This window comes from Cibotium barometz, chromosome 2 (genome assembly GCF_041138505.1).
Source record: "Cibotium barometz isolate CiBa-2024 chromosome 2, ASM4113850v1, whole genome shotgun sequence".
NCBI classification, from domain to species: Eukaryota; Viridiplantae; Streptophyta; class Polypodiopsida; order Cyatheales; family Cibotiaceae; genus Cibotium; species Cibotium barometz.
Window position 1 is genome coordinate 1,211,953 of NC_141047.1, and position 26,216 is coordinate 1,238,168.

The 26,216-nt window shown below is 47.0% G+C and overlaps 1 protein-coding gene across 5 annotated transcripts in view; it reads right to left on the reverse strand.

Annotated features, from left to right (window-relative positions):
• Window positions 1–2,161: 2,161 nt before the first annotated feature.
• LOC147640539 (protein S-acyltransferase 24-like) overlaps window positions 2,162–26,216 on the reverse strand; it is a 104,592-nt gene continuing 80,537 nt past the window's right edge. Inside the window, exons 9-13 of one of the 5 annotated variants that reach the window (XR_015267958.1) lie at window positions 9,493–9,570; window positions 9,300–9,393; window positions 3,091–3,169; window positions 2,855–3,003; window positions 2,162–2,771 (exon numbers count right to left, since the gene is read on the reverse strand). Coding sequence is in view for 2 of the 5 variants with exons in the window: in XM_086812744.1 (XP_086668870.1) it covers window positions 2,574–2,771; window positions 2,855–3,003; window positions 3,091–3,169; window positions 9,295–9,393; window positions 9,493–9,570 (603 nt within the window). In the remaining 3 variants the exon portion in view is untranslated. Of the gene's footprint in view, window positions 2,772–2,854; window positions 3,004–3,090; window positions 3,170–8,942; window positions 9,075–9,294; window positions 9,394–9,492; window positions 9,571–26,216 lie in introns of those variants that run through there. The other 4 variants (XM_086812744.1, XR_015267959.1, XR_015267961.1 and 1 more) reach the window with 4 other exon arrangements.

Sequence of the window (26,216 nt, forward strand, 5' to 3'; positions counted from 1 at the left end):
CTGCAATAGCATATCTAATCCTATTGCCTTTGTGCAAAATATCTCAGTTCACCTCATCTCAAATTTTATCTTCAAATGCTCTTTTACCTCACTACATCATTCAAACCATCATCCATCATAATCAAATAATCAACATAGATCACAGTCATTGTGATGCCAATGTGACATTTTCTCCAATAGAGGGACATAGAGGGAATGATCTACATCTATTATGAAAACACAATGGAGATGAGATAGCTACTCATCTTCTCAAACCAAGCTCTAGGACCTTGCTTCAAACCATATACTGCCTTCTTCAGCCTACACACATAATCTAGATGATTGGAATGCTCATACTTACTGAGATGGCTGCATCATACACACTTGTTCTTGCAAATCACCATGTAAGAAGGCATGTAAATCTTTCAATGTTGTCAATGCAACCAAAAAGCTCACTGCCTTGGCAATTAGGCTAAACGTTTCATCGTAACCTATTTCGTAAGTTTGTGCATAACCACAGCAACTAGCTCATTAAACCACTTTCATCCAATGACATTCTTGCCCTCTAGGGCAAGGCAACAAGATCCTATGTTTTGTTCTCATCTAGGGCTTAAATCTCCTCATCCATGGCCATTTTTCAATGCTCATGAGCTAAAGCCAACTCCACACATGTGTAGGCTCCACATGTTTTCTATGCCCCTAGTCATATATACATGATGCCTAGCACCTTCTCCTCTATATGTAAACCTATGTAGTGTCTACTTGACCCTTGTAGATCTCCTTCTCTTGTGATACTCTAATCTTCTTCAGTGTAAATCGAAGGAATGCCACACTCCTCATCTAAATATTAATCGGATTTAGTATTCCCATAATGAACATTAATACTACTTCCGAACACATCATGCAATGTCTGGCCTCATCAACCTTCTCTTTATCCTTCATATACATTTCCATTTGTTGATTTGTCACTCATGAATGCTTTTCCCACTAGATGCAACCCTGTCTTCACTTGGCTTCCTCATAACAATCTACCTTTGCAACAGACCTAGCTGCCCTCTAGCACACTAGGTTCTGTGATACTAGACTATGCCATGGGTTCACTTTGTGCCAATATGCCTGCAAGAGTTTCTACTTGGTTAGGGAGATGTGCGGCTACACTGCCCCGCTCAAATACTCACACACTGATCAAGACAATGTGCTTGATGTGCACCCAAGAGATAGTGATTGGCAAGATGACACACTTAAAAGGGAAGAGACAAGCAGAGACAATGAAGAATAAGAACACTTGCATTCATTCACTAATTGATTGCTCCTTGGGAGCCCCAAGATTGCTCATTTATACAAGTGGTCCAACGGTGTTGAGTAGGTCCACCGCCTTTGGCCATAAAGTCCCCATCATTGAACGTGGAACGTGATTCCGATGGAACCTACTGTGATTGCCAATATTAGGGACGCACCAGCCACTTGCTCATGGTGTGCAAGTGGCAGTCCTCCAAGGTAAGAGATAGACCTAGTAAATGCCATAGAGCACACATAGCCATGAAGAAGTTGCTGGTAGGTAGGCACATTCACCCCGCGAGCTTGGGGTGCCACTTGGATGATGTCAATTGGATAGGTAGCACTTGTCAATTGGCACTTGTCAACAAGTGGATGGCTAGGCACTTGTCAATTGGTACTTGTCAGCTAGATTGCTTGGACACCAGGCAATCTAACAAGCTACAAGTTGCCCACCACTAATTGATGCACCGTCCCCATGAATGAAATCGAGCAAGTGTTGTTGAGGGCTACCCTTGCCGAAGCATAGAAATAAAGTGTGGTTGCAGAATGTAAAAAACTGAGCATAAAAGTAAAGAAGTAGCATGATATGCACTTCGTATGAACAATGTACATCACATGTATGAAGGCATGTTGGAAACAAAATAGCAACAAAAGTCCCTATTTGAACTAGGCGTTGAAAACCAGAACATAAAAGCTTTGAGTGTCGTAGCACACGCCGCGTTTTGTTGTAGTGGCTTGTGCAATCACCCCGACATGCAGTCCACAGAAAGGGCTCACATTAGGCATTAAACATCAAGGCTTCCACACAGTTGCATTTCGCACCCGATCTTAATTGGGTGCTCAATAGAGAATCTCCACAACAAGACCACCCTTCGAGTTTCAATGAACTTGGAAACTCCCTTAATTTTGCAAGCAAATGACAGGAATGATATTAACACAACCAAAACAAACATAGTATAGTGTACATGTCAATGAGTTTTTTGACCAGAAGAAAAAAAAAAGCAAAGCAAGTGGGCCTTTGTGGATCAAAGAAAGAACATTGGTATGGTCTTCTAGAACAGAAAGAACCTCACAAAAAGCTGTCAAACAGCTATCAATCATTAACCGCAAAAGATTTTCCATGTGAGCTCTAGGACATTCAATGATGTGATGCAGCCTAGAGAGAATCACTCAAATCAAGCCGTAGTGGCTGTTGATCACATACATGGCATGCCTCAAAGGAGGCTACTGTGTACACTCATCTCCATTGAATGTTAACTGTTTGACATGGTTGGTGTAAAGGTGGATGCACCAGAAAGTCCAGAGGTTTCAAATAGCTAAACCATTCCCATTTGATTTTGTTGCAATGCCTGCACATGCACTTCAATGTCCTCGGGATAGCCGTGCAAGAGAAAATCACTGCAATTCTTGCGGAACCCGTTATCATAGGGGTTGTGAAATTGACCATCTGCACCTTTCAAGTAGCTATAGCGTGTGGCATTTGAGCGTTCATTGGTTGTGATATTGCGTGCTATCTGCAGCAGAGACAGGGAAAAGAGATCATTCATATTGGGGTGGGACTATTGACAAAAGTATTCCCCTTGAGAAATTGCAATACCTGTGTTGCCTGCATCCCTGTCAATGTTGCAGCACCAAAAAATATGAAAGCATCAAGAATAAGAAAAATCAGAGCACCAGTATGATGTGTGCCAATATAATTGACCCACGCCCCCCCCGATGCAGGAGCATTAGTGTCTGTCCAAAGTCCTAGAAACAAGCAGTTTGCACCTTAGCAAAAAAAAGCAAGAATACTATTCCCTTTCTTTGAATAAGTTGCACTGCAAATGACATTACTTTGGATGGTTACAATCCCACTGAGAAGCGTGGCGGAACTCTCTAAGATGAGGAAGACAAAAAAGTCCCACTTGTTTCTCTGCACCCACCACAAGGACATTTACAATCTACAATGCTTGTTAATAACCCCGTACAAAGATTGAACAATGGAACATAATCTGAGATTCAAAGTTTCCGACTTGAATTTCTAAAATATATTCTAAAGACTCTCTTCAAGAATGAGAGGTAAAGGTAAAGATGTTTACCTTTAAAGCAGTATATTGCAAACTCTAAGGTGGTGGTTTTGAAACTAGGAGTCAATATATTGTAAGAAGTTCTCACATCTACCGCCAACTCTAGGATGTGGAACCTATTGTCCCCCTATCCACCCTCACATCACAGCTCGCCACCATATTCCGCACATCCGCCACCACTTCTTTCGTCCGGTCTTAAGCATGAGGTACGGATTGGGCAAATCACAAAGCGCCAAGCACAATGGATTTCTCAACGGCTCACCCAATGCAAGAAACAAGAGTTCTACGCTCGTAAAGAGGATGAGTTATACCGACTTTTCTTAGGGCCGAACTACAAAGAGGCCTGGAGGAAACTCCGAGAACACCACCTCCCACATCTATCACCTGCCCGGACACATGGCACTCCTATGCACGCTCCCTCTATCATATCCCCTATCAGCCACCCCTACCACCACCATCAGATCCCCGTCCCACCACCTCCACCTTCTTCACAAAGGGCATGGTCCTCAAGGCCATTCGCAAACTACGTGATGGGCGAGCCCAGGTTCATCTCACTGCAGAGTACGGGACTGATGGTTTCTTGCGGATCATATGGGAGAACATCATGACCTGGGGCCTCTCAACTCTCTGGCAGCCTACATGTTCAATAGAGCCCTTTGTGAAGGATTTCCACCCTCTTGGTCCACCAACACCATCACCCCCATCCTCAAAGCCGGAGATCCACTTGATCCTAATAAGTACAAGACGATCATGATTGGCCACACATCGGCCAAACTCTATGGATCAATGCCAGAGGCGGAGCTCAGTTCATTTGCAGAGAGCCAGGGATGCAGAGCCTCAGGACAGGCTAGCTTTTGGAGGAGCTACTCTACCCTTGACCACATCTTCACCCTCTGTGCCATCATCGAGGAGGGTAGAGCATGATATCAGGGGATTTATTGCTGTTTTGTGGATTTCCGCAAAGCTTTTGATACTATACCCCGAGCCCGCCTCCTACACCGTCTACAGGAGATAGGAGTCCCATCTAAAATGATTTGAAGCATCATCGCCTTATATGAGTCCGTCACCGCATGAGTGAGAGCCCCAGGAGGTACATCACAGGAGATTTCCAGCACTATTGGGGTGAAACAGGGCTGCCCTCTATCACCCACTCTTTTCGGCCTCTACATTGATGAGATGTCAAGCTTATTGACGGATTAGGCTGGGCTGACCCCACACTGGCAAGCATATTAATCCCCATACTACTTTATGCAAATGACATCGTCCTCCTCTCAGACTCAGCCGAGGGGCTTCAGAGACAGTTGGATGCCTTACAGGACTTCTACACTCAACGGGACCTCTCTGTTAACCTTGGTAAAACCAAGGTAATGGTCTTCAATAGGGGACCCTATGGAGATTGTCTCATCCTATGTCTACCTTGGTGTCACTTTCAGTGGCCCACGCTTCACCATGCTTCCCGCAGCACATGCCAGAGTGACACGGGGATATGCAACCTTGAGCTTGCTTGAGCGGCAGTGCTTCAAGGCACATTTCCAGAAGCCCAGGGCGAAGGGTTGGCTTTTTGACACCCTCGTCACACCAGCCTTGATGTATGGAGCAGCATTCTCGGGGCCAAATTTATCCGATGAGGATTGGCAGCAAGTTGAGAGGCCCCAGGTCATGATGTTCTCCCGTATGATCCACAGCAAACCATCCGTCCCATACCACGGTATGCGATGGAGCCCGCATGGACAGCCTACCCCCCCTTCAGTACAATTTGGACGCCCCTTTTCTCCGGCTCTCTCACGAGCATACCAACCGGGTTATCCGGTTAGATCTTCTCAGCCTCTACACCCATTGCACATGGATCAAACCTTCGAAGCTCCACACAAAGAGGCACTTCTACAGAGGTCACTTCCTCACACTCACTGAGGATGGATTCATCCAGCAGCCGGGCTACTTGAGTGTTCACATGTCCCATGCCATGCAGATTGCGATTGACCAAATACGGGTTTCATCCCACCGCCTTAGAGTGGAGACAAGTAGAGCTGAGCGCATCTTCAAAGCCGGGAAGCTCATACGGAGACCCAGAGAGGAGAGGATCTGCCGATTATGCCACACAGAGGTTGAGACGGAGGAGCATTACATATGCCGCTGCCCAGTACACTATGAGATCCGTGGGAGGTTTCGTTGTCTATTTCATGAGGGAATTGGTCCACTCTCCATGATCATTGACTTCCAGGACCAGTGTTGCCTAGGCCTCTTCTTGCTTGAGCTCCCCAAATACAGGGACACCTTCTTGAGAGAGCTTCGGCCCCAACCACCCCGCCCCCTCCCTCACCAGCCAACCATCACCACTTTCTTCCGGACCCAGGAGGTGAAGGACACCAATATAGTGGATCTTGTGGACCCTCGACGAGCTGCTCCGGACCTACCTCGCTCGAGAGGAGTTACCTCGGACCGAGCCTCTGCACTCCAATGTGCCCCCCACGCTCCCCCGCCACCCCCCCCCCCCCCCCCGGCCGGTCGGCCAGGATCACCTCATCAGCTCGAGATCTAGGACATGCTCCATCGCCATTGAGCTACCTTTCCACGTGACATAGCTGAGGGAGACCTCTTGGCCATACTCATTAGCCCCATGCTTGATATTTTGGAGAGTGGTATACCATCTACTCAGAGCTGATGCTGCTCTCATGTTTCCATGTTCTTAGTATTTCCATGATGAGTTTACATGGACAATTTTGTATCACCCAAGTGAGATAGCTATGTTTATGTTTTCTTTCTGTTTTATTTTCCATTCCATAATGAGATATGCCATGGACATTATTGTATCACTTTGGTCTCATAGGCCCATTGGGTCTTTAGTAGATGCTTAATATATCTTTCTTTCTCACCCTGTGAACGAAGAGCATCAACTACATATGGACAGACCTCGTTCACTTGATCCATGGGTGTTGGGAGCGTTTGGTAGGGGACTCATACTGGATGCAGCAGCTCCGAGCTGCTTTCCTACACACTTTGAGCCAGGGGCCCCTTCCTCACCGAGGGGAATTTGGTGTGGTTTGGCATTACAGCCCTCAATGTGGCTACTATTCCCCCGACCCTCTCCGATGTAGCCTCCCTCCAAGAGCGGCCAGCAATTGAAGAGCTCCTCCACCTCTTTAATTTTTTTGTATCATCACCCTCTGTGAGGGTTGTTATTATGTAGTTTGCTTTTGAGCGGTGCCTTTTTTCTACTAAAAGGAGCTTTTCTTAGGGGGAGAAAAACCTTCACGGCCTTGTCTTTGTTAAAGACCTGTAGTGCATGCACGTATCTATGTAATCCTTGTAGTTACTGTGACGAGAGTACATCATTGACCCCTCCCCGGCCTTTGACCCCCTACATCCAAGCCTTTAACATCCTTGCTAACCCCACCCTGTCGACCACAGTCCAATTAGCCCCCAAGCTTAGCTAAGCCCTAATCCTTGTTTAGCTTTTAATCCTAACCCTTCCCTTAGCAGGCTAGCTCACCTCCCAACCATGACCAGCATCCACCAATCTCCCCTGAGCAAAGGCTAGGGCTCTTGCACAATCCATAGCCCCATGTCTAACTCCTATGTACTCGCCATGTGCACAGCATGAGTATGTTCGCTTTCCTAGTCCAAGCTAGACCTTCAATGGTGCATCCGCACAACTATCTCATAATGACCCAAGCCCTCACTTATTTAGTGATAACTACACCATAAATAGCTAATTGTTATAAACAACCATTAAGCCTGCTTTATCAATCCAGGAACCCTAGCCAAATATCTTCTTGCTAATCCCTCCACATTGTCCCTCCACACCTATCACCTGTCTAGACACATGGCACTCCATGCACGCTCCCTCTATCATATCCCCCATCAGCCACCTCTGCCCCCACCACCTCCACCTTCTCTTCACAAAGGGCATGTTCCTCAAGGCCATCCATAGACTACGTAATGGGCGGGCCCAGGATCACAAGGGACTCACTGTCGAGTACATCTCACATGTCGATGGTACACTAGTGCCCCTACTAGCCTACATGTTCAATAGAGCCCTTTGTGAAGGATTTCCACCCTCTTGGTCCACTAACACCATCACCCCCATCCTCAAAGCTGGAAATCCACTTGATCATAATAATTTCAGGATGATCATGATTGGCCACACATTCACCAAACTCTATGGATCAGTGCTAGAGGTGGAGCTCATTTCATTCGCAGAGAGACAAGGATGCAGAGCCTCAGGACAAGTAGGCTTTCAAAGGAGCTACTCTACCCTTGACCACATCTTCACCCTCCCTCCCATCATCGAGAAGGGGTGAGCACAACATCAGAGGATTTAGTATTGCTTTGTGGATTTCCGCAAAGCTTTGATAACGTACCCCGAGCCCGCCTCCTGCAGTGTCTACAAGAGATAGGAGTCCCATCTCACATGGTTTGGAGCATCATCGCCCTCTATGAGTCTATGAGAGCCCCAGGAGGTACATCGCAAGAGACTTCCAGCACTATTGGGGTGAAACAGGGTTGCTTCCCTCTATCACCCACTCTTGTTGGCCTCTACATTGATGAGATCTCAAGCTTTATTCACAGATTAGGTAGGACTAATCCCACACTGGCAAGCATATTGATCCCCCTACTACTTTATGTAGATGATATTGTCCTCCTTTCAGATTCAGCCAAGGGGCTTTAGAGCCCTTTGAATGCCTTACAGGATTTCTGCACTCAATGGGACCTCACTATTAACCTTGGTAATGGTCTTTAATACCTCCCTGCCCCTCCACATCTTGATTGAGCTTCACGTACAGAGGGGATCCTGTGGAGATTGTCTCATCCTAGCCCAGTATACTATGAGATCCACGGGAGGTTTCACTATCTATTCCATGAGGGATTTGGCCCACTTTCCAAGATCATTGACTTCCTGGACCAGCATTACCTAGGGCTCTTCCTGCTTGAGCTAAGCAAACACAAGGATACTTTTTGAGAGAGCTTCGGCCCCAACCACCGTGACCCTTCCCTTGCCAGCCAACCATCACCAACTTCTTCGCGACCCAAGAGGAGGAGGACACCCATATAGTGGATCCTGCAGACCCACCTCGTTTGAGAGGAGTAACCTCGGACTGGGCCTCCGCATTCCAGCGTGCCCAACGCCCCCCGAATGTCGGCCACAATCCCCTCATCAGCTCCAAATCCGAGACATGCTCCATCACCATTGAGCTACCTTTCCACGTGGCATGGCTAACGGAGACCTCTCGGCCGTACTCATTAGCCCCATGCTTGATAATTTGGAGAGTGGTATACCATCTATTGGGGACTGATGCTCCTCTCATATTTCATGTTCCTTGTATTCCATGATGAGATTTCCAAGGACAGTTTTGTATCACTCCAGTGACAGAGTTTTGATTTGTTCTATTTTATTTTCCATTCCATGATGAGATATGCCATGGACATTATCGTATCACTTTGGTCTCATAGGCGCATTGGGTCTTTAGTAGACGCTTAATATATCTTTCTTTCTTTCTTTCTCCCCCCACACACACACATGCGAACATACTTTATATAAAATTTGATTTAAGCAAACAAAAGTATAACAATCCTGAAAAATAACAAGTTCAATTACTTGGATAGGACCATACATGATACATGGAATCTAAAACAGGTTATCTGACGATAATGCTACTTTTACAGCTTGCAACTCTCTTTTCTAAGAAGCACCTCTAGCCATTGCAACTGAAGAAGCACCTCTAGCCATTGCAACTGACTTAAGCTTGATCCCTGAAACAGACTCGTTCTTAATACTTAAGAAAACATTTACTTTCTTTACTTGAAAATAGTAATATTCTGAGCAACTCTATCTTTTGAGTCTAACAGCTCAAGAAAATATACAATTGTAACTTAACATGATGTTTGATTTGTTGCCTCTACCACTCAAGCAAGCACTTATGTTACTAAACTTACATACGATTTATGATATTTGTGACTTATTTAATCTTACCTTACCAACACAATTAGAAATCCATGGGCAATGATGATCAAACTGTTCCACACATCTGTTACAAGAGGAGCAGTGCTTGGACCGTACCGGCCTTACAATCTGTAGGGCGAAAAAAAGTCAAAGAGAAAAAGAAGTCAAAGGTGAAGTAATTGTGAAACTTGAACATATTTATCAATTAGAATATTTGAAGGTAAGCACCTTGCAAGTTGGACACAACTGAGACCAGAGTCCTGCCCAAAGAGCCGGATTATTTAGTTCACCTTTCAATAAGGGTTGCTGTACCAGAGAAAATCAGAACAAGATAATTCAAAAACCTAATAGACCTGAAAAAACAAAAAAATAGTGCATTCCAGTTATAAATAAATAAATGCCTAGAAGACAGTCCCTGGACATCAATAATTAACTCTTTCAGTTGGGACTGATTAGCTGTTTTTGGGGCAGCAACTGTCAAAGAGACTACATCCCAATTCTGATTAGCTAGTCTGACTTTTCCCTATCAAGCATAAGCTGCCTGCCTTCGTCCTGCTCTACTGCAGCCTACATGTGTCCCAACACACTATTGTGTGAACACTCTGCGAGGTGATTGCATATGAAACCTAGACTTATCTGAGTCATTGTTACCAAAAACATTTCCTGAATGAACTGCAGAAAAGGTTCCTTAAAGTTTGAATCCTTAATTTCAAAGCTTCTGCAACAAACAACGGTTACGTTTCAAATTCATGCATGAGTGTGTATACATACATAAACATGAATACACATGCATTCACAAACACATCATTTGTTTTTTAACATTAGAAACGTGTTATAAGGTAGTCAAGGATCGAAAAGAGTGACAAGCGAGGTCCAAAGTGTTAATAAGAGTGAAAGAGAAAGAAAGAATGATTATATATGTTCTGTAAGCCCAACGGGGCGTGCCATGACACGTGACAGACTCAACCACATGTCCAAGAGATAGAGATATAGAGGGAGTGGGGAGAGATAGACGGGAATAGGGATCTTGCACAATACACCACATTGAGTGGAGAACAGGCCCCGCCCCCTTTCAGGAATTTATTCAAGAAGAACCCAAGGACACGTTGGCCAGGATCAATACAATCAATGAATACAAAACAAACAGATATGCCGACATAGGATATCCAAGTCGATGTCAATGTCTAGGCACAAGATCTTTGATGTCAAGCACACCACGGGAATAACCCACAAGTATCTCTCATCGAACTAGTACTGAATCCAATATCCAAATCCAAATCGAATGAATCCAAGTCCAAGTTCCAAGTCCAAATCAAATCCAAAACCAAGTCCAGATCCATGTCTAAGTTCCATGTTCATGTCCAAGTTCCATGCCCAAGCTCTATGTCCAAGTTCTCCACGTCTATGCTCCATGTCCAAGCTCTATGTTCCATGTCCAAGTTCATATCCAAGTTTAAGTAGTCCAAGTTCCCATTAGTAAATCTCCACAACTCCTACAATCTTGTCAATGAAGAAAACCATGGAAAAGCTCTTTCTGGCAAGAAAACTGATATAAAACCTGTTATGGTTTTTGGGCAATAAAAACATCCAAAAAGCTGTTTTTTACGGTTTTTGGAGCAGTTTTAGGGTTTCTGAAATTTATGTCCGTACATGTCCGTACAGCTCCGTACACGTGTCCATATCGCCCATGCATATGTCCATACAAGTCTAGGGCTAACCATACATCTGAAAAGCAAGTTGGAGAAGGTGTTGATGGCGAAGAAGAAGCTCTCCATGATCATAATGATGCCCACACACACTCCACGATCTCCTTCATGATGCTACAAGAGAGGTTCAAGCCTTTTTATACTTGAAAAGGGCTCTGCTTTTTGCCAAAAGCTTGTCCATGCTTTTGCTTTGCCTTTTTATGCTTTGCTTTTTCCTTTTTGCCTTCGATTTTGCTCTTTTTACTTTTATTAATGGAATATTATTGTGCTTTGCTTTTCTGGCTTTAACGCCTTGCTTTTTGGCTTTAGAGCTACTTTTTGAGAAAGTGCCTTTTAGCTTTTTGGTCCGGCTCAGTCTCCTCTTTCCAATGGTGCCCTTGGCTCGCGGTCAACCCTGATAAATTTTTTGCTTTTTAACCGAGAATGGTGCTTTTTCTTAATCGAACCTTATGGACCCTGTCCCCATGTCTTCTTCCACCTCTCTGGTGTCCGGACATGGGTTTCATCGTATGAAAAGAGCTAGGAGGACAAAATAATTGCATTCCCTCCCTGTTATATTGCAATGGTCCTCAACTGCGAACTGCAAGTGTTCCAAGCACATCCATATGTCCTTGGTATATCCATATGTTTCAAGGTACATCAAGTATATTCATATGTTTCAAGGTACTACCCTCATCTAGTGAGCTTGTGCATCTAGTCTTTCCCCATATCCGTGGTGTCATCTGCTCATCTCGCAACAACACAATGCCTTTTCTTTGACCGATGTCCTTATTCTTGATGGTACATCTTCATGGCCTGTCATATGTGTTAGATATAATAAATGCCTACTTACCTCTTGCAAAAACTAGACACAAGCTAGTCAACAAACAAGTATGCATCATTCACGTCTACTGGGTATTCAAGGTACTGGCCAAGTAGTCTGGAGCCCAGTGGACTATCACATGCCATAAATCCAAGCATTGTCCATACATCAAAAATAGCACACAAAGACAAAGAAATTTAAACATACATCACTATGCAATGCACAAGTAATGATCCTCGTGTTCATGGATTGTCCTGTTTGGTTTCATCGAAACCATGCTGAGCCATCTGGCCACTAGGACCGCTCAGACTATACTCAAGGCTATCTGGTCACTAGGACCGCCCAAGAGCTCATCAATAGTCATCTGGGCCATCTAGTCGCATTGACCACCCGACTATGAAATCCAATACAGTCATCTGGGCCATCTGGTCGCAATGACCGCCCGACTGCGAAATCTAATAGTCATCGGAGCCATTTGGTCGCAATGACTGCCTGACTATGAAATCCAATACAGTCATCTGGGCCATCTGGTCGCAATGACCGCCCAACTGCGAAATCCAATACAGTCATTCGGGCCATCTGGTCGCAATGACGGCCCGACTACAAAGTCCAATATATCTGGTATCGTTGCCGTCCAATGGATCATCTCGCATCGTTGCCTCTTATATACAAATCTCATTTTGGGATCGTTGCTGTCCAATGGGTCATCTCGCATCGTTGCCTTCCATATACAAATCTTGCTCCTTAGGCTATTCGGTATCGTTGCTATCAGAATTGACACACACGGAAGCATCAAGCCTTGTGCTCTAATAGCATGTCAATTGCGCACCTGGCAACTCCAACACATGGGTCACATGCACCATTAACAAGGCACCAGCACCTACAGAGGTTGCACACATCCGCATGAACACGAGGCCCTAGTTGCTACTAAGGTGAGTCCCCACCCCACCTCACTAGGCCTCCCACCTTTCCACAAAAGGCAAGCTTGGGGGAGATGTAGGTAGAATGCTCACCAATGGGCTATATATACCCTTCTATCTTCCACACCAACTTTTGCATGTGGGATAATCTGGTGACCTTTCACATTCCACCTACTCCCCTTCATCCATGCGAGATTGGCACCTCCAACACCCCCTCTCCAATCGAGAGTGGATAGCCGGGACCATGAACCCAAGCTCTGATACCACGTCAGAACTGACACACACAGAAGCATTGAGCCTTGTGCTCTAATACCATGTCAATTGTGCACCTGGCAACTCCAACACATGGGTCACATGCACCATTAACAAGGCACCAGCACCTACAGAGGTTGCACACATCCGCATGAACACGAGGCCCTAGTTGCTACTAAGGTGAGTCCCCACCCCACCTCACTAGGCCTCCCACCTTTCCACAAAAGGCAAGCTTGGGGGAGATGTGGGTAGAATGCTCACCAATGGGCTATATATACCCTTTTATCTTCCACACCAACTTTTGCATGTGGGATAATCTGGTGACCTTTCACATTCCACCTACTCCCCTTCATCCACGCGAGATTGGCACCTCCAATAGTTGCCACCCACTAGAGCATGTCCAACTAACCATTATAAGCAGAATAATGGTCAATTCCAATCCAATATATATATATATACAATGAGGAGAGCTAGAGGCACAATCCCTCCCTCTTGAATTTGTCTTGATCGCAAGACGTCCATATCTGTACTTCAAATACATCTACACCAACCATTTCTTCATAAGCTGAAGTATATGTGGATAGTCCTAGAAGTACTCCTCTGGCATCCATTTCACATCCAACAGCGAATAACTCTTGAATTCCAAGAGGAACTTTCTAACCACTGTCTTTCCTCTTTTTCTCATAGAATGAAACACAATCTGTTTTGGCTCTTGCACCCCTGGTGGATCCTTCAAAACAAGTTTCTCGGGGATAACCTTTACATGGTTTCAATAAACTGTCACAGAAAACATTATATATCTTCCAATGATATGAAAGGTCCAACAAATGACATACATGGTTGATCTTCTTGGTATCCTGAAAGGTCTATATACCATCATTCCCTGACTTTGGCAATCCAAAGATAAAATCCATAGCAATATTCTCCCATAGATCATTCAATGGGTGCAATAATCCTGCTGGTGTTTGTCGATCAAACTTGACCTTCTGACAAAACAAACATTCTTGAATCATAAAGTTCAATGTCTTTCCTCATAGTAGGCCAATAGAAATAGCTCTCCAAAGCTTGAAGTGTAGTCAAGGTGTCTCTATGCCCCATGTATGGAGGAGCATGGCACTCTTTACATGACATGGGTTTGTATCATAAGAAAACCCTTCTTGATGACATAAAAAGTCACCAAATCTGTATTCAACAATCTGTTCCAAAAAATCTTTGAAATCCTCTTTGGTAGCATAAGGATCCTTCATCGAAGTGAAATCCACATGGTAAGCCGTAGAAACCTCATGGTTCAAGGCTCTCCGAGATAATGTATCTGCTACCTTGTTGTCTTTGACGTTCATAGGCCACAGCATGGCCTTTTTGGTTCAAGACTGCTCCAATGCAAGCTCATCATGTTCAACCACAAAAAAGGTCGAATATCCAACACTACTCCTTTGCTAGCATAAAGTCTCAATGCTGCAAAAGGATTCTGTTTCAGCTTTGGTCCACAAAGATTCCATGGCTTTGTTTGTCGAAACATGCAATGGACTAAGCACCACTACAAACCATTTGTTGAACTTCCTGGCATGATGTCAATCTGATGATCTTTTGATCTCTTTGGCTTCTTTGCCTGCCTTTCCTTTATCTGTCCTGAGGAAACTACATCTGAAAGAGTAGGCCTAGGAGTCTCCTCCATGATAAATAGAGCGGGTAGCTCTACATCCTTCTGCAATGGTGACTCCTTTGGCCCGAAGATAGGCTTTAGTAGCTTCAACTCCTTCGGCTTTGGTGGCTCGATCCTCGATGAAATCTTCAAACATTTAAGCCCTTCTTTGGTCCCATTCCCTCTTGGTTCTCCACACAAGGAATTCTTCATCTTTGAGAAATTGTCTGAACTGCTGAAAGTCATGGTACTCTTCTGATAACATGGCTGCAGTCTCATGAGTAATGGATCAACGACCCTAGTTCGTATCTTGAAGTCTTGGATCGGCTTGATAGTTGTTCCCTTCATCACACCCTTGGTTTTCCTCTTCTCTCGACATGGCTCTGTCACCTCTAGAAAGTTTCTTAAAGAGAAATGCTGCTCTGATACCACTGTAAGCCTAGCGGGGCGTGCCATGACAGACTCAAGCACACGTCCAAGAGATAGAGATATAGAGAGAGAGGCGAGAGAGAGAAGGGAATAGGGATCTTGCACAATACACCACATTGAGCGGGAAACTGGCCCCGCCTCCTTTAATGAATTTATATTATGAGGAGAAGCCATTGGTGCACATATCTTTAGTGGGACTCTCAACTTAGATGCTAGAAGGGGTCTTAGTTGTGACCGTTGATGGTAAGGAGATGATGAGGGGTACAAGCGTTAGTTGGGGTCCGGGGAATATTTCCTTGGATACTAATTTTATTATTAGTGGACAATGGTTGGTTGGGATGTATTATGAATACGCGGGCGGTGAGCCGCATCAATGCAGTGTAGCCGCACACATCTTGGACACATCCATTGCACTACTTGCAGCACTATAAATGGACATAGTTGGCACTATAAATGGACATAGTTGGCACAAGCTAAGGCATCCAATGCTTGTGAGCATATATTCCCTATACTCTCAGTACGCCCTCCATCCAGAGTCTGTCTAGATCGCCATCTAAGCTTTATACTAGAGCGCACAGGTGGACAGCACCATCATATTGTACCTATCTCTTGTTTGGTATAATCAGAATTTTAAAATTCTCTCCATTTTCTCTATTGCATTGTCTAGTGTACTCTCTTGCTGTATTTTTTTTCGTTGTACCATATTCTTACAAAGAACCCATGCAAAAAAAGAGAGAATTATTTGTTGGACACTAAAGGTTGTTGCAAACCAAAGACTCCTTGTGACACGTGAGGTTGCAACCAACACAAAGGTTGGACACTGCATGAGAGATCATTGCTAGCATTACCCTAGCACATTTGCAAGGCTGGATGCACTCACGCCATAGAAGACACTTTGACGGTGTGGGATCTGGTGTGATATTATCCAAACGCTCATGGCCACTTTATCCACATGCTCGTGGCCACTTGGGCCAGGATTCGAGATCTTCGAGGGCTAGAGAGAGAAAATGTGGCCAATTCAGGAGCGAGTGGGATCATGGCATCTTTTTCACTCTCTCTCATATGGGACCTTTGTTACGTACCTACTGCTAATCCTCAAGATTAGTGGCCTAAACCGGCAAGTTGGGGAAGCCTAGGATTAGATAAAGATGGCCAAAGCTCATGGTGGCCAAGTATACTGGCTATTTGTGACCAGACAGTTATTTATAGTAGTAGTGAGACTTCGGTTATTCATGTTCACAGTAGAGAGTAATTCACTCTATGATATGTGATGAACTACGATTACCATCAGGAACATGATTGGATTCGACGGATCACGGACAGTCATGCCGAAGGCCTCAACATGTCCGCATTGGTGGTATACCAGTGCTAACTAGCATGGTTTGTGGGATTGGAGTGTTGCACTCTAGCTTGGGGGTGATTCTGGATGGAATCTACTGTTGGGTGGTAAGCTAGCCTGCACCCGTTCTATTTGATACTAATCTGGTTGTTTGTGTTTACGAAAATCCTAGTGGATCTTACAGTTGGTATCAATCCCTCAATCCCCAAGCTCCTTAGGAAGTTGAAAAAGCTGAAATCACCAAGACAACACTCTACATTAAAAAGTTTTTTTTAATACCTTTGGCCATGTAGGCCTGCCCACGAAGAGCCCATATCAGCCGGCCAGCCCCGCATGCAAAAGGGCCAGCACAAGCAAAAAAAAAAAATGAAGGGTGCCAACCCAACCACCCGGGTCCCTCTCCGTGGGCAAACCAAAACAAAAAAAAAACGGATCAACCACCTCGCCTGCGACCAGTGAATAGAAAGAGAAAAGTAAAAAGGTGCTTCTCAGCGACACATGAATCAGCCACCTCCTTTTGCAGTATGACAACCACTAGTTTCACACTTTTTTGGCAGAATTATCAGGTGTGTTCATTTTAGCATTTTGTGTCTATAAAATCCCCGCATAACAACATAACACAAGACCACACACAACAATGTGGCATTGCTTTATCTCAGAAACCCGCCACTTCGTAGTTTTTCGGGCACCGCACATTTCGGGTGCCCATTAAATAGGTTCGGCCTTCATTTTCCACCCAGATGTAGTTAGCCGACCAGCTCAGGGAAAAAGTACCCAAGACTCCATAAAGTGGGGATAAAATATGGGAAAAATATGTGAGGGGTGACCAGCCCCTCTAGCTAACATGGTCAGCCCTAAGGGCTAAAATAGGACACCAAACAGGAAGCCAGCAACAACAAGATGATGTCTAACACCCCCTCTCAACACCGGATGCTGAGTGAACTCCAAGAAGCCAGAGATGTCATCCTCAATTATAAACGAAAGACTGCAAAAACAAGTACCAAGTAAACTCCACAAGCAATCTCCTCAGCAACTCAGCTACAAAAGCAACAGAACAAGCTGCCAGGCATATGGCTCCTCTGGAAGAAAACAACCATGTACGCTACGACCTGCTGCTCTAAATAATGGTTCCAAACCCAAGTGTAAGAACACTCCCCGAAGTTGAATGTTGTGTATCCAGCCTAGAGAAGGTATGAAAAACCTTATAACCAACCGATCAGATCCTGTAGATAATCAATCCTGGGAAAAGCAAACTGCTCCTCAATGGAACTCTCAAAAGAAATAGGGTCAATCTCCTCCAACTCTGTACCAAGAGTAGCCAAATGCTGTACAAAAGCATCCTCTGAAAAGGTCGGCATCGCACGATGTAAAGACTCTGTAGAAAAGATGGGGTTGTCACATGCACTCTGCACTCAGTGCATGGTGACAAGATGGCCTAGAGAAGGTATGAAAAACCTTATAACCAACCGATCAAATCCTGTAGATAATCAATCCTGGGAAAAGCAAACTGCTCCTTAATGGAACTCTCAAAAGAAATAGGGTCAATGCTCCAACTCTGTACCAAGAGTAGCCAAATGCTGTACAAAAGCATCCTCTGAAAAGGTCGGCATCGCACGATGTAAAGACTCTGTAGAAAAGATGGGGTTGTCACATGCACTCTGCACTCAGTGCATGGTGACAAGATGGCTCATCATCAGCAGTGCAACAGTTGTACATTATTAGAACCCAGTAGGATGATAATTGTCGTACGCCGTGACCCCATTGTACATCCTCAGTCCAGGATAAGTCAAGCACGAGCTACGTAGGTCATTCCTCAGCCTTAGCAGGTCAGTCAGTCAGTCAAGTCCCTTAACCCACTTGGAGAGAATCATTCATGCATGTAGAGTCAGTAGAAGCCTTACGGTTTGCATTAGAAAGCACTCTGCATACTGCATAATATGCATTCATATGCCTGTGCATCATTTAGAACATCCCATATGCCTTAGGGAATTTACTAGGATTTATCTGGTATTTTTCCCATATTTTTCCCATTTATTGTCATTACCAGCCAACTTGACCAACCTCTAGTTAGTATAAATAGGCTTGCATAGGGCTTAGTTTCTCATTCAGTCTTCAATGTGCTAAGAGCTTTCCTCCTCAGCCCTAGGAGTTCCCTTGCCTTCCACACTAGACTAGTCTCATCCAGCCCTTGGAGTGCTTGAGTTTGCTTCAGCCAACCTTGGTTCTCCAACGCATGCAGTTCAGCAGTTCCTACAGCCATACGCGCAGCCATACAGTACCTTTACAGCCCCAAATCAGCATATACACTTGCGTTTTCTGCATGTGAACCAGCCGCTGCAGTTCACTCCCCTACAGGCTGCGTTTACAGATCTTCAGCGCCTTCAAGTCTGCGTTTCTGTCCAGCAGCAGCCCCTGCAGCTTGCGGTTCAGTCCAGCATAAGTCCTACACCAGAAAAAAGCTTTACAGCCCTGTGTTTGCAGATTTCCAGCAGTTCTTCCATGCGTTTTCAGTCCTACAGCAGTTTACATCAGTAACCAGCCTTCAGTACATCATCCAGGCATACACCAACCATCTGGTAAAGGTAACCAAGCATTCATAAGCATTTACAGCATTCTAACATAGCTTAGAACAATCCACCGCCTTCTTTTCTCAGCCTCAGGTGTGCAGCCCTTCCTCATGCCCTTGGGAAGAGTGCGTAGGCTCGAGATTAGTTCATCGAGGTGTTTCTATAGCCGTGTACAGTTCAGCCAGGCTTCCGATCCTCCGAGATCTTGCGTTTGGCTTATCTACAGTCCACAGTCATTCTCTCTAAAGAAATAAAGCAAATACTATCTCGTTATCGGGATAGGGGGCCCTTCAGTGGGTAATTCGGGACCCCATCTGGTGTACAGTTCTCATATCTCTCTCTCATATCTCTTTAAAGTTTGAAGTATTAAAGTCGATTGCTAATCTCACGAAACTCAGGATACAGAAAACAGTGTGAGCATTTGTGTGACAGGATCTTCCAATACAAAGACTTCCGTTGCATATCACATTGGTATCAGATTCAGATTGTCCACACACACCGTATCCTAGCGTGGGGGCATCCTTGGATGGTTAGATTGCGTTCCGGCACGACCACCGACTTCAGCATCATGTCTACAGAAGAGAGTACTCATCAACCGGAAGACGTCTCCCCCGAAGGAGACCATGTTCTTCCGCCTACAGCAGACACCATAGCTCTTCTTAGAGCTCAGAACCAGCTGCTCATGGAGCGTCTCCAACTCTCAAAGGAAGCAGCAGCACGTCCTTCTACACCTCCAGCAGCACGTCCTTCGCTCTCTTCTTTCAGATGGAACAACAAAGGAGAGAGGATGAGGCCCGAAGGAAAAGAGAAAAAGCAAAAAGACGGGACTATGAGGAAGCCCAACACAGGATCGACGAAGACCGGCGTCAGGCTGAACTCGCCGCTCAGGAACACCAATGTGAGCCTGATCGAGAACGTATGTTACTCGAGCACCAACGAGAAAAGGAGGCCATACACTTGAGGTATCAGCAGCTCTCCTCAGTCTCCCCAATCATAGGTGTCACCAGCCCCAGCAGTCCGCAACAGCATCAACCACCATCATTCGCAGCAGTCAACCAAACTTCAGTAAGTATGATGGTAAGTGTGATCATTCATCAGTTAATCAATTTATTCATCAGTTTAATGCTCATTTTCCATTACCTAGGATCACAAACCCTCAAGACAAAGTCCACTTAGCGGCTCCCCATCTCACTGGTGAGGCAGTCACTTGGTGGCAACATTGGTCTAGTATTCATACAGACCAGGCCACAGGTGTCACAGCCTTTGACTGGGACATCTTTGTCCATGACCTGAAGACCAGATTTCTCCCGACCCAGTACATGACCTATCAGAAAGACGAGTTTTATGGACTCAGACAGAACGGATCCCTAGTGCTCCAACTTTCCGGTAAGGTTATTACTTTAGCACAGCAGAGTTAGGGTTATCTGAGCAGGCTAAGATGGGGCAATTCATTTGTGGATTGGACTCTAACATTCGATTCACAGTTCGTAACTTTGAACCAAGTACATATGACCGGGCTCTGACTCTCGCTCAGAATGAAGAAATGAAGCTTAACGGGGGCAAGCCCAAGCTGTCCTCTCAGTCTAGTACCAAACCATAGCAGCAGCAACAATCAACTGCACAAACAGGGAAAGGTAACGCGTCTTCTAAAGATGCTAAGAAGGACAGCAGTAATAGCTCCAGTTCAGGGGGTAAGAAAGATAAAGAACCTAAGAAAACCCCTGATGAAAAGGCTAAAGCAGGCATTACTGGAGGTTATCTTTCTCCAGAGGAGCAAAGGAAGTACCAGTCAGAAAACAGATGTTTTTTCTGTCATATTATAGGGCATGGTAAGAAGGATTGCCACAAATGGCAAGCGGCACAAGCCGCCAGAGCTCCTTCTATCACAGTTGCCACAGCCTCCCCAGCTCCTCCAGCCCCGCCTACTACCTCGAATGCAGTTCAACTTTTACCTTCCATGCATCCTATGCCATCCGTGGTATTTGATGCGAAGCAAGAGGGTGAGAGTGATGTTGCTCAGAAGAGCCTCATCCGAGCTTATGGCTCTGCCCAAGGCTGACAGTTTGTAGTCCCTTTCGATATGGGTAGTTCTGAAGACGCCATCTCTCCCCATTTGGCTAATAAATTGAACTACACATTAGTCCCATATCATCTAGATGTGCACGGGTTTACACCTGGTCTTTGCACCCACATTCCCCAGAAGGCACAACAATTTGCCTTTGAAGTTCAGAAGGCCTCATTTCAACGAGATTTCATCGTCTCACCTGTGTTGGGGTGTGACATGATCTTAGGAATTCAGTGGCTCCGTTAGTATGAGCCTATTCCCGATTGGGGACAGGACACTTTTACTATTTGTAAAGGTTTTCCTGAGCCTGTCATGATTCGTGGGGATAGAAGCATTCTTGGCATCCCATTGATTTCACATCTCCAGGCCAGATGAGCTATCTGCAAGGGAGCAGAAGGAGCACTCCTTTATGTTCGTGCTCAAACGGCCCCTCCCTCATTAGTAGCATCTGTTTTTTTTTCCCCCGAGAAAAGATCCTTTCATTAGTTATATAAAAACGCCCGTAGGGCTACAAAAGATCTCTCCTGCTCATAAGAGAAACAGAGCAGAGAATACAGCAAGGCAGTCCGGGAGACTCTCCGTAGGAGCTGCAAAATACAAGCATCAGTACTAAGGACTGAGGGGCTAAATCATACAATAGGGGGCTAAATCATACAATGGGGGGGGGGGGGGATAGCCAAACAGGTGGCCTGTAATGCCAACGGGGGGATCCCGTGTGTAAGGTGTAGAAAGGGCCGTTGCGCCAGGTGGTGTGAAAGGCCTGGCGCCGCAAGATCGCCTCGTCCGAGTCGCCCCGGATGCGATCATACTGTCCTCGCAGGGTGTGGATCAACTCCTGCCAGATCCCCCGAACAGTCTCTACTGGTGGCTCCAGTCTCCCCTCAAAGGCCGTGAAACACCAGGCCCTCCAGGTGAACCAGATGGTCAGGCTGCTGAGGAGCTCCCATCGTAAATCCCTCTCCTGTGTCCAGCTGGCGGACGAGAAATCCGGTGCCGGAACCAGGCGAGGCTGGCCCCTAATGAATCTGATGGCCTAACTGTCCTGCTCCATCTCATAGCCCATAGCAAGCCCTGTCGAAGTCGACCAAGCAACGGCACCCCACGTAAACATTCCCTCTGGAGAGAGGTGGGCCAGAATACGCAGCATCCGCAGCCAAATATGCTGCGCCTGAGGGCAATCCCAAAGGCAATGTCTCTGTGTCTCCATAGGGTGGCCGCATCGGACGCAGGCCGCCGGAAGACCGCTGTAAACAAGCCAGGTGCCAACTGCTGAGCCCCTGTGGGCGACCAACCACTGGAAAGTCGAGATCCTGCGGGCCTGTCGACTAGCCCAGAAATCCTCCAGGAACTCCTGTGAGAGTCCCTGTAGCCGCCAATGCCCCACTGCAGCTGGAGAGACCATCCTCCTCGCCGTCAAAATATGCCTCCCCAGCCGAACAGTATACTGGAAAAAGGTGATCTCTGTGGCCTCAAGGGATGCATAAGGATCATGCCACTCGTACTCCCCTGGGTCCCACTATAACCGGGCCAAGGGGTGCGCTGCATATGCCCATATACGCCAATCCGGGAGCACATCAGCAGGGTCGGGGTCAATATGCCACTTCCGAGAAGCGGCGGCCACTACCCGTATCCTCTGAAAGGTGCACTCTGCAACCAAAGGCGACTCCACCTCCACTCTCTGAAGTCTGCCCTCATCCTGTATCTCATAGTAGAGGCATCTGCCATCCTCAGTGCAAGCTCAGACAGCAATCAGGATCTCCAACTGAGTAAAGGCTCCCATCCACCGTGGGGCCACTGGCTCGAAAGGCGTTAACCACTCCTCTGTGAGTGCCTCCTGAATATCATCCCTCATAATCATCCCCCCTCTGAAGTGACTCAGCCTCTCCACCTGGATCTCCTCTGGGAGACTGCAGAAGGTCTGCCAGTCTCCAAAACTGCGTGCTGGGCCTGCCACTAAAGGTCCCCAGGCTAGACGAGGCCGAGAACCCAGCATATGACCCTGCTCTGTGCGAACCGCTGGGCTCCAGATGAGCGGCTCTCTGGCCCGCTCCTCAACACAAGGTCGTCGCTGAGAGAGCCCCAGTCTCAGCAGCTCCCAAGCTCTCAGGATACTCAAAGCAAATCTGTCCTCCCATCCTCTACTGAGGCCTGTCCTCCTCATCTCTATGAAGATCCAGCGAATCTCTGGTGCCCAAGTGCCCCCTGCTGGGGGAGCCCGAGCCTGCAGCCGCTGCAAGAGAAGCTCTTTCCAAGACTCGGCGCCTGGAAGCAGCCCCCGAACAATAAGCTTCCCCAATAAGGCTCTACTCTGATCGACTGGATCTATAATGCCCAAGCCTCCCTGAGCCAGCGGAAGTGTAATAACTGCCCATGCAACCTTTGCCCGGGCTGGCTGACCGTCCCGCCCAGACCAAAGAAAGTTCCTGATCAGCCTCTGTACCTGGCTGATGCAAGAGCTCGAGAAGATCAACAAGACGTAATGCACCACATGGTCGCTAGCAGCACCTGATTTGCCACCACCACCCTCCCAGCCAAGGATAGTCGAGCTGTACTCCAATACAAAAGCTTCTTCCGAATGCTCAGAAGAAGCGGGGTAATCTGCTGCTCAGGTGACAAATCCAGTCCAATCTGGCATCCCAAATACCGCACTGCTGTGCCAGGAGGAATCCATCTAAAACCGGGGTCCGGGCTCCATGCCGGAGTGGGAGCACTACTGATCCAAAAGGCCACTGTCTTGCGTCAATTGATCAATGCTCCCGAAGCTGCACTAAAAACCTGTAGCGACTGCTCTGCCCGAAGAAGATTGGCCTCTTGGCCATGCAAAAATAAGCCCGTGTCGTCTGCAAACTCAGCATCAAGCAGGTCCTCCCCCCGGACTGGGAGCTGGAGTCTTCTCAAACCAACCTCCTCTGCCGTCAAATACATGCTCATAGCCTCCGCAAAGAAGAGAAAAAGAAAAGGGGCGAGGGGACACCCCTGTCGGACTGATCTGGTAAGCTTAAAACTCGGCCCCCGTCCTCCTGCAATCAACACCTGGCTACGAGCTGTGGAGTACAGAGCCGCCACCCCTCTGATCCATCCTGGCTCAAAGCCCAGGCGAAGCATAGTGCCCTCTAAGAAACCCCAATCAACTCTATCGTATGCCTTCTCAAAATCGAGAAGCATCACGACCAAGTCCTCGCCAAGAAATCTAGCTCGGGCCGTCGCCTCCCAGAAAGTAAAGATGTTGTCAAGGATACTGCGCTCCTTGACGAATCCTGTCTGGGTAGCATGAATCAACTCCCCCAAAAAGGGCTGGATCCTCAAACTCAAGGCCTTTGCCAAGACCTTGTAGACAGTGTTGAGAATCGTAATAGGCCTCCAATGCCGAATATCATCTGATACTCCCTCCCCCTTGGGGATAAGAAAGATCAAGCCCTCTGAAAAGCTCTGCGGCATCACCCCAGTGTCCAAAACATACTGAAAGCCCCTGCGGAGGCTTGGCCCCAAAAGGTCCCAATAGCACATAAAAAAGGCCGGCGTCAGTCCGTCCTCCCCTGGACAACTATGTCGCGACAGGACCCTCAAGGCCTCGGCAAGCTCAATCTCTGAAAGAGGCGCACCAAGAACTGTACGCATACGATCTGTGACCCTCCTCTGCACATGGGCCCACACAGTCTGTCTGCAAGTATCTCTGTCCTCAGTGGCTGGCTCCGCTGAAAGCAGGTCTCTATAAAATGCAGTGGCAATGGCTCTGATCTCCCTGGGCTCAGTAGCTACCGAACCATCCGGTCTACCAAGCTAACGGACTCCTGTCGAGCATGGTGGAGTCCAGTGATCTCAAAAAACTCCCCAGTCACTCTATCACCAAGCTGCGTCCACTGAGAGGCCTGACGACGATAGTAAAACTCATGTCTCTGCTCCTCTGCCTCTCTAACCTCCTGGCGTGCCTGGCTCAGCTGTGACGCCAACCACTCACATGCAGGCTGCTGCTCCTGAAGGCGCTGTAGCGAAGCAAGGCTGCATCTCAGCCGATGCTCCCGCTCGCGAATCTCTCCCAGCCGTGTCAAAGCTGCAGCGTGCAGAAAAGAGCTAAGCTCGATGAGTCCCTGGGCACACTGGCCTGCTGCATCCTGGTCAGAGCACTGACTATCATGCCAGATCCTCCCAATGTCCTCCGCGAGACTGGGATCTGTAAGTACCCTCTCTGGGATTCTCAACTGCAAGCTGGGTTCCCGTGTCCTCTCCTCCAATGTCAGGATAACTGGTGCATGATATGAAAATGAGGTGCCAGCGAGAATGCCGACGGAGCCCCCTCGCTCCCCTAACCAGTCGCCCACATAAAAGCGATCAATCCGTGATAGATTAGTCCCTCCCTGTCGGCGATCCGACCGAGAGAAACTAAGACTGTCCTGAGAGCGGGAGAAGGCCCCATGCTGCCATGCATCAGTGATCCTCAGTGACATGCAAAACCGGTCCCAAGCTGCAAGCTCCGTGCCGTGCACTGTAACATGACTGCCTCCCTCCCTATCGGCCGGGTCCTCAAGCATGTTGAAATCTCCCCCGACACACCAATGTGCGGCCTCTGGCAATGCATCCGTAACCTGGGTCCAGAACTCTGCTCTGGCACTAGCATGATTAGGCGCATAGACGTTGAGCACGCCCAATAGCTCATCATGCATCCTCAGAATGACATACTGTGCTCTACCAAGCACAATGATCCCTCGATCCACAATGGCCTGCCACCATACATCTGCAATGACCATGCATACTCCTCCCTGTCCACCCAAAGGACCAAACCCTGCAGACCAAAAGGTATCCCATCTACCAGGCATCACCGAACCATATCTCCGGATCCTGCTCTCACCCAAATGGTGCTCCTGCATCATCAAAATATCAATGCTACCACCAACCAGGCATCTCTGAAGCTCCTGCCTCAAGCAACCTCGATAGCGTATAAAATGTGCTCCGCCCAGGCCCTGTACATTCCATGAGATGATCCTCATGGATGACCTGCTGAGATGGATGCTGTCTCAGCCGTGCGGCGGGCCTTCGCAAGCGGCTTGGATGGAGAGTAGTCCCCATCCGAGCAGCTGCGAATCTGCCCACCCGGTGTACTGCAAGAATCACGGATCAGGCGCCAGTGGCTGTGGCCCATGGCGACTGCCTCCCGCTCTGACAGAGCAACCTCGTGTATACATACATATCCAGGGTCGCGTGCTAAGTCTGCCACTATGCGCACGACCAAATG